At 51.8% G+C, this 17218-nt stretch overlaps 1 protein-coding gene across 27 annotated transcripts in view; it reads right to left on the bottom strand.

Moving 5' to 3' along the window:
• MAPT (microtubule associated protein tau) overlaps positions 1–17218 on the bottom strand; it is a 96935-nt gene that overhangs the window by 4998 nt on the left and 74719 nt on the right. For 17 of the 27 annotated variants that reach the window (XM_081271433.1, XM_081271427.1, XM_081271448.1 and 14 more), the window contains 3 exons: positions 6965–7057; positions 3321–3402; positions 1351–1463 (listed from right to left, as the gene is read on the bottom strand). In XM_081271433.1, coding sequence (XP_081127559.1) covers positions 1351–1463; positions 3321–3402; positions 6965–7057 — 288 coding nt within the window. Of the gene's footprint in view, positions 1–1350; positions 1464–3320; positions 3403–4636; positions 4844–6964; positions 7058–17218 lie in introns of those variants that run through there. The other 10 variants (XM_081271439.1, XM_081271450.1, XM_081271453.1 and 7 more) reach the window with 2 other exon arrangements.

Here is a 17218-nt window from a genome sequence, read left to right as displayed (position 1 = left end):
GGGATCACTGTTTTGAAAAGAGGACCCTTTCATACTACTATACTTGAAAGGTTATTTGAGAAAAGCTGTGATAAGAACTTTTATGTTAATTTTTTTCCCTGTGGTGCTGACAGTAGAACCCAGGGCCTTTCTCATACTAGGAAAACGTTGTGCCTCTGAGCTACACCCCCAGTAGCAATTAATTGTTTTTATTGTTGCTGTTTGTAAGTGTTGTTTCTTTAAAAAAATTAAAAAATAGGACAGATTCCTGGGAATGTCCCCAAAATCCCGCAAATTGAAAGGAACTCATGGGGCTGGTCATATGCTCTGCTCCCTGTTTGCAATTTTGTTTATCATAGTAGGGAAATGGGGGACTGAATCAGAAGAGGATCCCCTGGGATAAGGACAGTGTGTTCTGAGCAGACGCAGGGCCCTGCCCACCCTTTCTGGGCCATCACAGATTTGAATTAGAAACAGGAGTTGAGAAACTTGGCTTAGATGTGGCTCCTGCAAGTCACCAGGCCCCTTCCAGATGCATGCTCATTTGGGGCTCACAAACTCCCCAGGATTTGTGTATTTCCATCCTGTCTTGCTAACGGAGAAATTGAGGCTGAAAATCTTTGGGTCTTGCCTCAATCACAACAGACTTCCAGAGTTAAGCCCAGAACTTACCCCAGGGCACAGAAGTTTCCAGAGACTGGTGGAAGCCTTCTTTAACCCGGAGGATCTCTAATGCCCAGGCCTGTCCCAGATCCACTGAGTCAGATTCTGGGGAGAGGCCAGGCCTGATGACCACCAAAGTACCTTAACCTAGAGCAAGTGGGGAAAGTCCCATAATTTGGTGACGTTCCCATAACTTGTTCCTTGTGTACCAGGGCTGACCTGGGGGATGGCTACTTGCCTTTGTGGGTGTTTATGAACCCCAGGGCCTGGCACAGTGGTTCTCACCTTTGCACTAAAAAATCATCTGAGAGGGACTGTGGTTGTGGCTCAGTGGTAGTGCGCTTGCCTCACATGTGTGAGGCCTTGTGTTCGATTCTAGGCACCACATAAAAATAAATAAAATAAAGGTACTGTGTCCATCTACAACTAAAATATATATTTTTTAAAAAAAATAATTTTGAGAGCTGTTATTAAAAAACCTCATCTACCCAGTTGCACTTGAATAATTAGCATCTTCAGGTCTCAAATTTGATAGAACTCCCACGTGACTGCAAGGGGCAGCTAAGGTCTAGACCCAATGTCCTGGATGCTGCTAAGACAGTCCAGGCAAGATCCCTTGCTTTCCACCTTTAGAAAACTAGACAAGCCTTGACCAGGCAATGAACACCTATATCCAAATGTGGCCTCCTTCCTGCCCTTCCCCCTTACCTTCTTATTTCCTCCTCCAGGGACATGAGTGATATTATCCAGAGACCCAATCTTCGACTGGACTCTATCCTTGAAGTCCAGCTTCTCAGATTTTACTTCCACCTGGCCACCTCCTGGAACACAACACACACAGCAGCCTCTTGCCATCTCTCCCTGTGGTTTAGTAGACTAAGCATCCACTGAATGAGAGCTGCAGTCTGTGGAGCCAAATGCCAGGGGCTGCTGGGGCACCGCAAATTTAAGTGAGACCCCAGGGCTCTGAAGGGGAGCCCTTGATGACAGGACAGCACTGGGACTCCAAGGGGGACCAAGCCAGTGATTCAGGGAGAGTTGTTGAGATTCTCCTTTGTTTAGAATGTGTTTGGGTAAAAGTACATCCTTGCAAAGAGCTTGAAAACATTGCATCATCTCTCTAATCAAGGTGTACATCAAATATTTACTATGAAAACTCTTCTTCCTTAGATAATGCAAAGGTAAATGACAGCTCAGTTGGGGAGAAACTATGCTAACTTCTAAATTGGTTGACTTCCAAAAAGTGAGATCTTCCCATATCAATATCCTGTAAACCACAACCCTGAGAGATCTCAGAATCAAATTAAATGTCAAAATGCACACTAAAAAAGGAAAGACCCCAATCCTTTCTCCCTCCTTGACCCTTTCTTTATCTTTTTTCAGGGAACAAAAGATTGAATCCAGGAGTGTTTTACTCCTAAGCTACATCTCCAACCCTTTTATCTTTTAGACGGAGTCTTGCTAAATTGTCTAGGCTGGTGTCGAACTTGTGATCCTCCTGCCTCAGCCTCCCAAGTTGCTAGAATTACAGGAATGCACCATGGCACCCAGCCCTCCTTGACCCTTTATGCCAAGCCCAAGAGTGGGAGACAGGGCACGAGGATTTCTTGAGGAGGATGAAGACAGCCACTCACAGCACATGAGGATGGTGGCCCCAGGTGTGCCGTAGCACAGTTTTCTCTGATACTCAACTCCTACAAAGTGTCCAGGGAGCCAGGAAAAAAAAAAAATCAGACATGTTCTGGTCCAAATTGACTTTCTCTTTCCAGTAAAGACCTCTGCTCCAGATAGAGCCTGAGGAAGGCAGAAGTCCCTGCTGTGGACTGTCATGTGCCATTTGAAATCTATACTGCAGACACTGGGGCACACACACCAGAAATCCCAGGGCCTTGGGAGGCTGGAGGATCATAAGTTCGCCTTGGCAATTTAGTGAGACCTTTGGCAACTTAGTGGGACACTGTCTTAAAATAAGAATGGTTAGGGATGTAGCTCAATGGTAGGGCACCTTGGGTTCAATCCCCACTACCAAAAAAAAAAAAATCTATACCTGTGCTGTTCAATATGGTCACTGCTGACTGCTGCTATTTACATTTTAATTAAATAAAATTATTTCAGTTCTTCAATTGCATTAGCCCCATTTCAAGTGCTCAATAGCCTCATGTGGTTACTGGCTACATTGGACAGCACAGGTGTACATTTCTGTTACTCCAGAGAGATGAAGGGTGCACTGATCTCCTTACAGTGTGGGACGGGAGGGAGAGTAGCATGGGGGCTCTCCAGTGGCCTCGTTTTCTATTTAAACAAAGTCACAGCAAGGGCATGGCAATAGCCCAGGGGTCTCATGTTGTAGCTGATGCGGGTGGTGAAGTATCCCCCATGTTGGCTGGGAACCAAGCTAGGCCATCCATATAGCTGGCCTTCAGGGGCACCCTAAAAGCCCCGCGTACAAACTGCTAGAGAGTCAGTCACAGGTTGGGACTCAGGACCAGCATCCCCCCTCCCTCCATGCCTTATTTTGGCCAACAAGGCCCTGCTCAGGAGCAGCTGGGGCAGCCACGCCTCCCAGGTCCCAGCAAGTTCCACACTAACACTCTCCTGCACGACCCAGGCAACAAATCCTTCCCAGCGCTCTGCCCCTCCCAGCCCCACCCCAGGCCCTTCCCATCCCAGAGGGTTACCTGGTTTATGATGGATGTTGCCTAAGGAGCCGCACTTGGAGGTCACCTTGCTTAGGTCCACTGGTTTGTAGACTATTTGCACCTGGAAGTGAGAAAGAGCAAGAGAAAGAGAGAGAGAGAGAGAGGGAGAGAGAGAGAGAGAGAGAGAGAGAGAGAGAGAGAGAGAGAGAGAGAGAGAGAGAAGGAGAATAAAGAGGGATTATTTTATTATGGGTGTGACAATGGAAAGCATCTGTGTGAGCCTGGGCCGCTGGGTCAGTGGTTCCCGTCTGCATTAGGAACACACCCAGTCGGGGTGGAAAAATGAGTTGTTGTTGAAATTTGGCCAGTTCTGCCCCAAGGGAGCTGGGTCCTGATGGACTAACTGTGGGGTTGCAGAATCTGCAATCCTTGCAGAACAAAGACCCTCAGAGAAACCGGGGGACTCTTGGTCATTGTGCAGGGCCACCCTGGTTATTTAGCAAACAGTTAAATGTAAAAACATTACTCCCTTGCTGACAGGCCACATCCAGTGGGGGCATAAAGGAAGAAGGGATCAATGTGATCTGTATTTGCAGCTTTGCAAAACCTGCTTAGGGAGGCCAGAGTGCGGGGTGAGCGGGCCCCCTGGGAGAAGAGGCTGCATGAGGACTGAGGGTGGGCTCCATTCTGGGACGCTTCCACAGAGGCCAGCACCCCCAACAGAACAGAGACGGTCAGCAAGTGAGACCCAGTGGGACTCAACGACTCCGGGTAAGAACTAGCTGGTGCCTGAGCACATGTGTCCAGGACGCTTCAGCCTCTACCAAGAGGAAGAAAGCAACACCAATAGGACAGGCAGGCACACAGCAAAGTCCACACACCCGAGTGCCTTGGCAAGTGCGGGCAGACTCGACATGGCGGGGGGGGGTGCCTGCGGGCTCAGAGCCAGCCTTACTGCCAACCCTCCCATGGGAAACGATGCCCCTGAGCTACCCCTGGTCTCAGCTCCCCCAGGGACCCTGGGATGGGGTCTCCTGAAGGCAAGTCTCTAGTAAAGCCGTAGCTTAGAGGGGCCTGGTGGCAGGTCACTCACTGGCTGATAACTTCCCCAAGTCTTGAGGCTCCCACAGAGACCCTCTTGGAGGTCACCTGAGGGCACAGGAGGCTCACCTGCACACTCTGGGAGGAGGAGGCCTTGTGTGTGAGAATAACAGAGAAAAGGAGGGGCTTTTCCTGAGGTCTAAATAAAACAACCCCAGTAATCTGACTTCAAAGTCGCCTGGCCTTTGCTGTTTGCTGAGGGGCTGAGGAAGACAGGATGTGCACAGGAAGGACGCAGGGGCAGCAGCCTGCACCTGTGGAGGCGGGCCGAGGGATGAGCACGGTAAGGACCATCTTCAAACAGCCCGAGCTCTGGGGCGGACCCTGAAGGAGGTGGACAGGGGCATCGGGCTCTGCTCCCTCGAGGGAGGCCCGGGCCTCACTCCCTTCCAGCTGGCTGGCCTGGGTGAGGTCCCTTGTGAGAGGGAGCCAGGGTGGTGCAGAGCAGGAGATGCTGGAACCTGGAGTGGCCGGAAGAAAAGGGGACAGATGAAGGGGGGGGGGGCCTGGGCAGGTGGTCAGTGAAACTGGGGCCACCAGAGGAGAGGTGGGGAGGAGAGCAGCCTTGGAGAGGAGCCCGGAGCCCAGCCAAGAGGCAGGGGCATCCCAAGATGGAGGAGCAGGGCCTGCCTGCTGGGAAGCCCTTCCAAGCTGGGGAGGGCCAGGGAGCAAGCCAGAGATGGGGCTTGCCAGGGACACAGTACTCCAAAATGCCACAGGCTGCCAGTGTGCAGGTGACTCCAACAGCTTCACCAGAAAAGAGTACTGAGGTTCCTCCCAAAGCCAACAGTGGCCACTGGCCAAGGACAGCGCTCCTGGTCAGCCTGGACTAGCTTGTGGTTCCATGTAAGGTGGCAGGCTAGCCCGTGGGCTGGCACAGTGCAGGACACACAGGAGGAAGTCCCCTGGTGTCCTGGGCTCTGCAGCTTCTTTGAGCAACCACTGGTCACCAGAGGATGTGAGCCACGCGGCCCCTGGGCTGCCTTCCCAGCTTCCCCTCCAGGAGTATCTGCCTCTGCAGCCCAGGAGCCCAGAGATTTGTCAATCTGGGAAGCACATGGCCTTCCTCCTCTGGCCAGGGTGGCAGTGCCAGAGAGGTCACAGCCAGAATTCCTCAAACAGCAGCTGGGCAGGGGCCCAGGAACAAGCACCTGCGACGGGGTGGGAGTGGAGGACAGAGGGACACTTAGCAGACACTGGTGAGGAAGCGTTAGTGAGGCCCCATGCGCAGCCACAGAGGCCTCAGAGGCAGGAGGCAGGGTCCAGGTGCTGGGGCAGCAGGGGCGCAGCACATTGCAAGAATAAACCCTCTGGGCTGGACTGACTGGAGGAGGACCTTCCTGGGGGCTCGTGACACTGCCAGCCAGGAGCAAGGTGCTTCCCCCAGAGACCAAGCCCCTCCGGAGGGGTGGGCCTCAGGGATCTCAAACCTCCAGCTCCCCAGGGGTAGGTTTGGAGAGTACGCAAGAGCCGAGGAGAGCACACAGGAGTCCAGCCAGGAGGGTGACAGTGTCTCTGAGCCCATGGAGGGAGGATGGGAAGTGAGGATCAGCGTCCAGTATCCCACAGGGACATACCCATGAGGATACAAGGTGTCCCCAGGGGCGTTTGGAGGCAGCCACATTGAGAAGGGCCCTAAGAGCAGTTCTCCCTCCGTCAAATGGCCAAATGACTGCGGACAGGACCACCTGTGGGGCTTTCCTTTGGCTCTTTGCTTCTAGAGTCCGGCTTAAGGTGGAGCTGGGTTTAAGTCTAAGCTGGGAGATTTAGGAACTGGCCCGTCCCAGAAGATGCAGGACAGCCAACCAGCCAGTTTGGACTCTCTTGCCCTTGAGGTAGGATGGTGAGTCCTCTGTGTCCACTTGTCAGAACAAATGGGCCACCTGTCCACAGTGGAGCCACCTAAAGTGAAACTGCCCAGCTGATGGGGGAAGAGGTGACACAGCCCAGTCTCGGGTGCTACCACCTTCAGCCCAAGTTCAAATGGGCTGTGGGGCTCCTGGGGACAGGGCCTGGGCAGTGAGTGGAGGCCTGGGCAGTGAGTGAAGGGCATCACGCTGTGAGGACCCAGCTTCCTCGGGGAGGGGCCAGAGAGGGGATCAGTCTCCTTCCCTGTTCTCATTTTGACTTTGTTGGTAGTCCTGGGGATGGGACTAGGCAAGTGTTCTACCACTGAGCAGAACATTCCCAGTGCTTTTTGTTTTTATTTTGAGGCAGGGTCTTGTGAAGTTGCCAAGGCTGGCCTTCCACCTAAGATCCTCCTGTCTCAGCCTCCTGAGAAGCTGGAGTTACAGACCAGCGCCACCCAGTCGAGCCAACCTTCCCTATTCGGGGGGCCCCCATGGCCCTCACGAGCTGGAGGGAAAGGGGGCTCCTGGAACATGAGGAAGGACACTGGACACAGGGTTAGGATTTGGAGCCCCTGGGCTGCATTTTTCTGGGGGACACGGGGAGATCCCGAGCCCGAGATGATTTATTCTGTGCAATGTTTTGCAAGTCGAGACGCTCATGCCGCTTGTCAGGGGCGCAGCGCACACACATCGGGGCGTGGGACGGACGGACGGACGTGTGCAGGTACTCACACTGCCGCCGCCCGGGACGTGTTTGATATTATCCTTTGAGCCACACTTGGACTGGACGTTGCTAAGATCCAGCTTCTTATTAATTATCTGCACCTTTGATAGCCAGAAAAAAGGATGAGTGACACACCACACCCAGATCCATCGCTGGGCACCACACACCCGGCCTCCAGGAGGGCGGAGGGAGGCGCCAGGCCACGTGCGCGGCCGTGGGGGGAGGGGCGGGCCAGGGCCACCCCTCCCAAGGGACCGATCTTCAGGAGGAAGGGAAGAGGGGGCTGCCTGCAAGGTCTGGGGAATTGAGCTTGGTGACCGGGATTACAACCAGATCCTCCTGGGGAGGCGGGTATTCACTTTACGGAAGGGTCCTGTGGAGCCCGTGGGGTCCTGAGGCCTGTGAATCAGAGACGGGGGTTCAGCAGATGGGCCTAGAGGAGAAAATGAGCCCAGTCACACGTCAACAAAAAGCCCCGTGTTCTTGTCCACACAGCCCTCCGGAGGGGGACACTGAGAGAAGGCACGCGCTGTCCTCTGGCGGGGGGGGGGGGGGGGGGGGCTGCACGCACCCGGAGATTTTCTTTGAAAGAAAACCCCAGACCTTCCCCTGACCTAGGATTCGGTCCCCTGGAGAAGTCTGGCTGAAGTCGCTGCACTTTGGAAATTCCCACGCCAAGCCTGGGAAGCCCTGGCCTCTGGGTGGCCTGTGAGGAGTCCCCCTCCAGGGAGGGCTCTGTGCCCCACTGTCCCGCCTCCCACCACCCACCCTCTGCCACCTCCAGCCCACCAGGCGCCTACCAGAGACTGAGTAAGTGTCCCCGTGTGTCCCCAGGTGTGACCCTGATGAGGCCCTGAGAGCTGCATTCCCAGGAGCTGAGACTTTGTTGACCAGGGAGACAAGGTGTGGGGACATCATTTTGGTAAAGAACGACTGTTACCCAGTTTGCCCACGGAACTAGGCCAGCGGGGTTTCAGGGGAACTGAAACTGGGGCCTGGCTGCGCCACCTTCCTCCCCGGTGTCTTTCCCCAGGAGCCCGAGGTGCCCTGGTTCTTATTAATCACAGATGTGAATTACCACTGCTGCAGCTCCTGATGGAGAGCCAGCAGGGCCAAGCTGGTTTCTGAAAATTTGAAAGCGAAACCCAGTCTGCAGTGGCACCTTTGCGAATACTGTGGACAGACTGGGACTGGGGTCAGGGTCTGCACTCCCTCCTGGTCTCTGACCCATCCTGTTTTTTTTCTTAATTTTAATGGCCTGAATTGTAAAACTTTGGAATCACATATTTAACCTATCTCTTTATTTTCTCTCATCCCCCATGCCCCAGTAGTGGGGACTGAACCCAGGATTGCTTTACCACTGAGCTACATCCCAGTGTTTTTTTTTTTTTGCGATCCTCCTGCCTCAGCCTCCCAGGTCATTGGGATTATAGGCATGTATCACTACACCTGGTTTATGTTCCTTTTTAAAAAAAAAAAAAAACAAAACTGTTTTTTACATTAGAAAAACACAGCATATGATTTCAAAAATAGTTGCAAAAACAAAGCAGCTTTCTTACCAACCAAACAGAATGACTATTGCATTTTGTTCTATTTCCTTGACGTCTTATTTGTAACCACTGCCTTACACATACAAAAGGTAGAATTATTGCAAACATACCATTTTGCATCCCGTATTAACATCATACCTTAAGCATTTTTCTTTTCTTTTTTTTTTTTTTTTTTTTTTTGAGAAGGAGTCTTGCTATGTTGCCCAGGATGGGCTCGAACTCCTGGGCTCAAGCGATCCTCCTGCCTCTGCCTCCCAAGTCTGGGACCACAGGGTACACCAGCATGATTCTTTTTTTTTTTTTTTTTTGGTACCAGGGATTGAATTCAAAGGCACTCAACCACTGAGCCACATCCCAGCCCTACTTTGTATTTTATTTAGAGACCGGGTCTCACTGAGTTGCTTAGGGTCTTGTCTTTGCTGAGGCTGGCTTTGAGCTCACGATCCTCCTGTCTCAGCCTCCAGAGCCGCTGGCATTACAGGCTTGCGCGATGGTGCCTGGCTGCCAGCATGGTTCTTAATACTACATCCTGTTTCATCCTGTGATTGCTGATCCTGTGCTATCCACACGCTGATTTGCATTGATTCCAGTTTAAGTAATAAAAAATACCTCCTGTGAACATCTCTCTGCAAGGATTTTTTTTTTTCCATATTATGGATTATTTTCATAGCATAGAGTCCTAGAAATAGAATTTGTGGGTCAAAGTTATAAATATTTAAAAAGCCCTCAATACAACTTTCCAAATGGCTTTCTAAAAGGATTAATTTTCTCTGCAACTGCTGTTGAGAAAGCCACCTTTACCATATTTTTACCCACATCAGGTATTTAAAACATTGTTTTGACTCTTACTACTTAATAATTTCCAGACAGGGACATGCCTTTCCAGGTTAAGGGCATAAGCTGGGAGCCAAAGCTTGGGTTTGAATCCTGGTTTGGTAATTTACCTTCGATATCAATTTAACCCCTTTGTGCCTCAGTTTCCCCATCTGTAAAATTGGGGTGATAATACCTGCCTCCTAGAGTCTTAGTGAAATGAAGTCAGTTAACTCCCGGAAAACACTGAAAACAGGGCCTGGCACTTATCAACCACCCAGTAAATGGAGGCCGTTGTAATTCTTGTCACCTTGGAATATCTCCAAGTCATAATTATAATGCAAGGTCATAAAAATCGTTCTGCTTCTCTGACCAAAATAAATAACTTCGTTGCTGGCTGATTCTACATTTCTTTCCCAATGAAATCTCTTCTTCACCCCTTGTTGTTGGCAGGTGCCAACAACGCACAAATGTTTTTCTAACACACAAATGTTTACATTTTGATCAATTCAAATTCTTCTTGTATAATTTCTTCTCTGCCATTAAATGTAAATGTAGAGTTGGATAAATATTGAACTCCACGTTCCTTTCTCACCCACTTCAGCCCTTGTTAGAGACAGGAAGGTCATTAAAGGGGAGTCTTAAATTGGTCTCTCTGAAGCCAGTGGTGAAGCTAGGCGGGGTGGCACACCTGTAATCCCAGCAGCTAGGGAAGTTGAGGCAGGAGGATCGCAAGTTCAAAGGCAGCCTCAGCTACTTAGCAAGGTGCTAAGCAACTCAGCAAGACCTGGTCTCTAAATAAAATATAAAAAAGGGCTGGGGATGTGGTTCAGTGGTTAAGCATCCCCGGTTCAATCCCTGGTTTAAAAAAAAAAAAAAAACAAGTCAGTGGCAGAAGCCACATGGAAAGATCCAGGCATCTTTGCATCCACCAGCCATCCACCAGACAGTTCCATCTGGCTTGCTCTGGAGCCTATTAACTAGGCAGGCGCTGAACTGCCCTTCTGCCAGGGGGGAGACAGGATGGCTTTGAATGAATTCCTGCCCCCCTCAGACGCTAAGGCGTCCCATGTGAATCCCCTCTTTGGGAATCAGTTTTTATTCTTTCATTGGATAAGTCCTAGAAGCAGATTTCCCCACTTTCAAAAGGATGTGGAGCAACTTAGAATTAGAAAACACATACTCCATAATAAAACAAGCAAATTTAAAGGATAATGTTAAAAGGGGAGGTCATCCAGAGTCACAATTACAAGAGTGATAATTATACTTAGCTCTGAGCTTCCTGGAAGCCAAGTCAAAAAAGGAAATATGATGAGTTACGTAACTCTTCTTATGTGACAAAACCAGTTTTTCAAGGAAGATAACCTTGTTTTCTGTACTGACCCACAAAAGAAACTAATCAAATGAATGGAAGGACATTAAGCAATAATGTAAGGTCTGCAACATACATAGAAAAAAAATTTTTTTTTTCCAATGTGGTTTTCTTGTTCCAAGCCCACAAAAATCAGCAACAATCTCTTGTGGGCTTTGGCAATAGACACAAGGATATTTACAAAGCAGACCTGAATTACTGTTAGTCGTCACATTAAGTCAACACCTGTTACAGAATCTAAGATTTACAGAAGGAAGAAAAAGCAGTAATGGCTGGTATTATGAAACTGGAATCAAGAAATTCAATTTCTAAGCTGGAGCAACACGGACATTGTGCCTCAGCCCTGTCTAGACGCTGGAGATGAGAGAACAATGTACTGGAAGCTCTGAAGTTTGATCTTAGGGACTCCTCATCGGGGTGGGGGGATGTCTGTGGTCAGGGTGTAACCCCGGAGGAGAGGCTGCCATGGGTGGGAGCAAGAGTGGGTTTAGTCCGTATCCGGGAAAACCCAAAGCTGTCCAAACCCTCACCGGGCCTTGATCTGGTTCTGTCTGGACTCAGATTTCTTGAGGCTGCTCTCTCCCTGGCCCCAACCCTCCAGGCCTGGGGGCCTGTCCCCAGCAGGGCTCCATGCTTGCTGGGCTGGGGGGGAGTTAACCCAGGATGCGCTTGTGGATGCCCACAGCAAACTTTGTCTTCAAGTCCAAGGTGAGGGGCTGGGATACAGCTCAGTGGGTAGAGAGCTTGCCTCGCTTGCACAAGGCCCTGGGTTCAATTCCCAGCCCCCAAACAAAAACAAGTCCAAGGTGAGCACCCGGAAATTGACACCGAGAAACCTGTCCGTCTCCTGTCAAGTCAACTGGCCAAAGAGATCAACTAACAGGACAACCTCCCTTGGAATTCTTGGCACTCCATCCTTAAACACTGACTGCTCCAGGCTCCTTTAGAATTTTTCAGAAGCACACACACTCAGGACATGAGGACAAGGTTCTCTTTGCTCACTGTGGGGCCTCTGAAATCCTCAGTTCAAGTCACCGGATTCCCAGCCCTGATCCAGGAGAGGCAAACTGCTCCAGGTTCAAATTCACTTTATCCACATCCATATTCTGCAAGTTTGTTTTAAAAGGGACGACAGAATTCTGTTAATAAATGGAGTGCATTTTAAACACTTCCATTTCCTGGATGTCAGCAGGGAATGCAAAGGGGTGGAAAGAGAAAGAAACAGATCAGAAGAAGATGAGCACAGGTGAGTGGCAGAGAGAGACCAAGGATAGGGGAAGGAGAAAAACAAATTAACACAGTTGCCAGAAGGAACAGCCGCGGTGGGTGGGTCCAAGAATGAAGGACGCTCACAGCACTCTATCGCCTCCTTGTGGCCTCCTGGAACATTGCGTCTCAAGCCCGTCAAAGCCCTATTGCTCTGGAAGTTTCTGTCTGACCCCTGCCCCCAGGTTCTCTCTTGCCTCAGACTTGGACATCCCCAGAGGAAGTGACTTTAGTTCCGTCTGCTCAGGGCCAACCAGGCCACCTCCACGATCAGATAAGAATATTTAAATTTCCAAGTCTTTATGGTCATGTTGGAGATACTTAGATAATTAAGTTCTGGCTTATTATACTGTGGTTATGCCTCTTTATGTGTGTGTGTGTGTGTGTGTGTGTGTGTGTGTGTGTGTTTACTTTTTTTAAAAAAATTAATTTTTTTTGTCTTATTTATTGAATTTTCTGTTTTTGTGTGATTTAAAAAATTATTTATAGATATTTTTCTTTATGACCTAAATAGATTATCGGCATAATATTTGAACTCATAACAGGCAGACCCCTGTCATACAGTTTAGTTTCTGGTATTTTTCTGTTCACTTCCCTTTTCAATTATGTGGACTTCATGTATGCATGCTAGGCGAGTGCTCTACCACTGAGCCACAACCCCAGCCCATCTTATTTTGAGACAGTCTCACTAAGTTGCTGAGGCCGGCCTCCGCGTTGCAAACCTCATACCTCAACCTCCTGAGTTGCTGCGAGGTGTAGCCACTGCACGTGGCTTCCTTGTCTTGTACTTTACTCTCATCTACTGTTATTTAACATCTCCAGTTACAACTGAATTTCTATAAATCTTCCTTCAGATTATAAATATTTTCATTGTAGAAAATTTGGGAAGGGAAAAATACAAGAATCACAATCCCTATGAGTCACTATTTGTCATATTTTCTTTCAGACATTCTTCTTTGCATTTTTTTTTTAACTTTTGCAATACTAGGATTGAACTCAGAGCCTCCCACATTGTTAGGCAAGGGCTCTACACTGAACAACATCCTCAGCCCTTTTTAAAATTCCTGTTTTAAGGTGGTCTCACTAAATTGCACAGGTTAGATTCAAACTTGCCATTCCCCTGCCTCAGCCTCTGGAGAAGCTGAGTCGAGGCGTGGCCACGTGCCTGGTTTTGCTTCTACTTTTCCTATAGATGGGAGGCATTGCCTACATTACTTATTCATTTTTTAGTATAACAATTTATAATTTTATAATTATTGAACATTATATTCAAAGATCCTTTTTAATGATTCCATAATATTTTATAGTATTGATTTTCTCATTATTGGAGACATTTAAATTTTGGGGGTAAATATTTAAAAATGCATATTTTTTGAGCTTACCATTTTTTTCTGAATCCCAGCTTTTGTTTCTAAGATGCAGACTGACAGCCCTTCCTGTGGATCGGGATCAACCTGGAGGCCCCAAAGGCCTCAAGATGACCTGACCAAGGCTGCACTCTAGTCCAGAGGCAGGTGCAGGAGGCCCCTCAGCAGACCATTGACTTGAGGACTGAGCTGAGAGCCTAGGAACCTTCCCTTGTGGTGTCTGACTGCACCCACTGTCGCCCTCACCAGGACACAAGGGCACAGACAGCCATCACTCGTAGCCGCAGTGGACAGTTTTAATCCATCCCAGCTCCCCACCCCCCAGGGGCCGCACAGGGCTGGGGGTAGCTCCTGAGGGCTGAGCAATGGCCGGGTCTGAGCTGACCAAGGAGCCAGTTGCATGGAATCTGCAAATGGGGACAGGGTGTCAACCAGAATAGGACAATCAGTCACCAAATCCAGCACGCGCAAGAGCCCCCAGTAGTTGGGGTCAAGACCTGAGGTCAGCAGGTAAGATTTTCGGACACCAGCCTGGACTATCCAGAGACACCTGGTAAGGCCCACTCCAAGGCCACAGCAGGTCCGTGGGGACTCAGGCACGAGATGTTTAAAAGAATCCCTGAGCGGCTGTGCAGCCCCCGCCTGGAGTCCACCCACCCCCTTCTGGGGTGCAGCACTGATTCTCTGCATTTTCCTGTAAAAATAACTTTGTTTTGGACTCTTAAAGCAATACGTGTTCACGGTCGCAAATTGTGAAAACAGAGAAAAAGCCCAAAGGAGAAAAATAGACGTCGCACACTTTCCAACCAGTGCCCGGTGGTCTGGGGCTCAGTGTCTGGCACATAGCGGGGGCCTCCGCCTTTCCTCAGGCGAGCATCGGCCGCTGGGGGTCCACCGTCTGGTTCTTCAGACTCTCACAGCTTTGTCTCTTGGTAGCTGAACATTTATTGAGCACTTGCTGCGTGTGGACCTGGGCACCCAAAGATCTCAGTGCAGCTCTCCAAGCCTTCTGCCCAGTCCAGAGGGAGGAGGCCTGAGCTTATCTGTCGGCCTTTCCCCGGTCCCTGGAGGTCCCAGGGTTGGCCTCTGTGGCTGCACCTAGGTCTTCTTGGTTCCAGACCGTCTTCTAGGCTTCACGGAACGTGACACAGGCTGTTTCTGCTTCTCGGTCCCTTCCCACAGTTCTGCCCTGAGAGGCCCTTCCAGTGGATGAGGATGTGCCATCTCTGTCCAGCTGCCCTGATGCGAGGACAGCTCAGGGCCTCCTCTGTGGACTGTCATCTTCCCGTTCATCCCTATTTCTGCTGCTCCCAGCTGAGCTGCAGGACGCCCCTGGTCCCCAGCACTCCCATCTTCCCAGCCAACCGCAGATGAGCCAGGGCTGCCAGGGGAGCTGCCTCCGTCAGGGTACAGCTCCCGCCCCGTCCGCCTGAGTCCTCCGCGGCTCAGAGGTGCTGAGTTACACTGTCCCCCATTCCAGGAGCGCTTGCCACCTGAGTGGCCACGAGACTCAGCCTCCACCCTCGGCTACGGCTCAGAAGGCAGAGGGAATCTGGGAAGACTTCCTGGAGTAGATGGCACCTGAGCTTGGCTTGAGGGAAGGGAGAGGTCGGAGGGAAGGGCATTCTAGGCAGGTGGAAAGGGCAAGGAGGGACTGAGCCTGCCTCGCGTCCTGAGAAGACGTGGCTGTACCTGGATCGCAGTCTACGGGGCTGAAGTGGGGTGTCCAGGCTGGGAGAGGGAGGAAAGCCAGTCAGGGTACCTTGTGGGTCAAACAGCCCGGCACCCTGCAGAGTGACAGTCACTGGGGTCCTGAGATGGAGCCTCCTGGGGTCATTAGGGACAAGGGAGCCTGAGATGGAAGTGTGGACAGCAGCTGGGGACACTCATGCTGCGCAGAGCCTCGTGGTGACCTGGAGCTACTCTGCAGGGCTACCTGACCATGGGTCCGACAAACCTTTTCTTCTCCCTCTCTCTCCCTCTCCACCACCCTCTTCGCAGTACTGGGCATGGAGCCCAGGGCCTCACACGGGCTAGGCAAGTGCTGTCCACTGAGCCACAGCCCAGTCCTTGTCACCATTTATTTGGTTTGGAGACTGGGTCTGGCTCAGTTGCTGAGGCTGGCCTCAAACTCACTATTTTCCTGCTCAGCCTCCAGAGTCGCTGTCTTTTCTTTTAAAAGCCACACACTAGCCAGAGTGGGGACAGGCAGGACCTTTAATCCAACTAGGATTAGTGCCCGGGGCAGGAGACCAATGGATCCCACTTCCTGACTCCGAGTCCCCAGGCCGCGCCTGTCTCCGTGGCCCCTGTGTGGGGCCCTGTGTGGGCCGCTGTCCATCTTTTCCTTGGTCAGAGGGGCTCTGCGCAGGGCCTGGCGCTGGGGCTCCTGAGCTGCGGCTGAGCCGTGTGACATGAGCTCTCACCCTCCTGGCACCATCTGTCCTTTCTACCAGGGAGGACGCAGCTCCCCGTCCCCTCACTTCGTGGGGGTCTCTGTTGGTATGCGGAGCCGGGAAGCCAGGGTGCACTTGTCCCTGAGTGGGGGGTGGCCCTGCCTTCCTCTTGTCACCGCACTGTGTGGCCACGCTGCACAGGGTCCTCTTTGTTCTTCAGGATGGAAGCACACGGTCCTGATGCACCCTGATGCGCTGTGGCCACAGGGCCCATGCGGCTGCTGCAGGGCCAGGACCGCAGGTGCCCGGTAGGAGACCATCCCACCAGCTCCCAAAGCTGCCTCCGGGGCCTTGGCCACAGCTCCACAGGGTCAACTTCAGGTCAACCCCCAGGGCCCTTTCTGGAGGAGCCAGGCGTCCCCAGGGAGGAGCAGGGCCAGTACCACTAACACAGACCTAGGACCAAGCCACGGTGACATCGAGACCCAGCATTGGACTCACGGCCGGCCTCCAGCCTCCAGCCTGGAGGCAGGGGCAAGATGGCCAGGCACTGGGGCCCAGGGGCTGCCCCAAGCGACCAGCGGGCAGGAGTTTCCAGCTCTGAGGACTGAAGGGCCAACAGGAGGACAGGTCAGGTGAGGAAGGCACCCACGGCACCGAGGCCGTCTCCCTGCAGTGACCAGCTCCAGCCGGGAGTGACATAAATTCAATAGTGGGGCGAGCGCCCGCCGAGGGGAGGCAAGCTGTCCCACCTGGAAGGGAAGCACCCAGGTCCCGAGGAGCTCGCACAGCACCCAGGAGGCCCCAGAAGGGGGCCCAGAAAGCCCAGTGCATGGGGTGGCGGAGGTGGACACCCCACGCACGCCTCCTCTTCTCCTTTCTCGGCTCCTCTGGGTGCTGGGAGAGGAGGGTGTTCTGAGCTGAACTGAGTCCCCCCAGATCCTTATGTGGACACCCCAAACTCAGGATCTTGGAATGTGACTCTATTGAAGGAGGTGGCTGAGTCAACCGGAGGTCATTAAAGCAGCCTTAATCCCACAGGGCTGGTGTCCTTAGATGAGGAGATGACAACAGGCACATGACGGGAAGGCCGAGTGAGCGCACGGGGAAGGTGGCCGTCCGCCAGCTGAGGACAGGCCTCAGAAGCCAGCCTCTGGACACACTGAGGCCTGCAGCCTCCAGAACTAGGAGGAAATACATCTCCCCTGTTTAACCGTCTCACAGGGGGGAGAGGGACGAGCAGAGGAAGGGGACTGGCCGGTCCCCTGTCCTGCTGCCCTAGGCCCTCAACGCCCGTTTCTCCACCCTTAGGACGTCCAAAGACTCCGCGATGCCCTCCTAACCCCAGAAGGGTCAGTTCTTCCAAGTGGTGTCCCCAAATTTCCCCAGAACCGAGGATTATAGAGAAACCTGGGATGCCCAATGCACGCCTGCTGCCACCTCTGGATGGTGCCGAGTTCTGAATGGCACCGCCGTGGGCACCCCCACCTGGAGGACC

The sequence above is a fragment of the Spermophilus citellus genome (assembly GCF_964194105.1).
Source record: "Spermophilus citellus genome assembly, chromosome: 17".
Classification (NCBI taxonomy): Eukaryota; Metazoa; Chordata; class Mammalia; order Rodentia; family Sciuridae; genus Spermophilus; species Spermophilus citellus.
The sequence above is the reverse complement of the archived record's forward strand: the minus strand, read 5'-3'. Positions and strand labels throughout refer to the sequence as shown.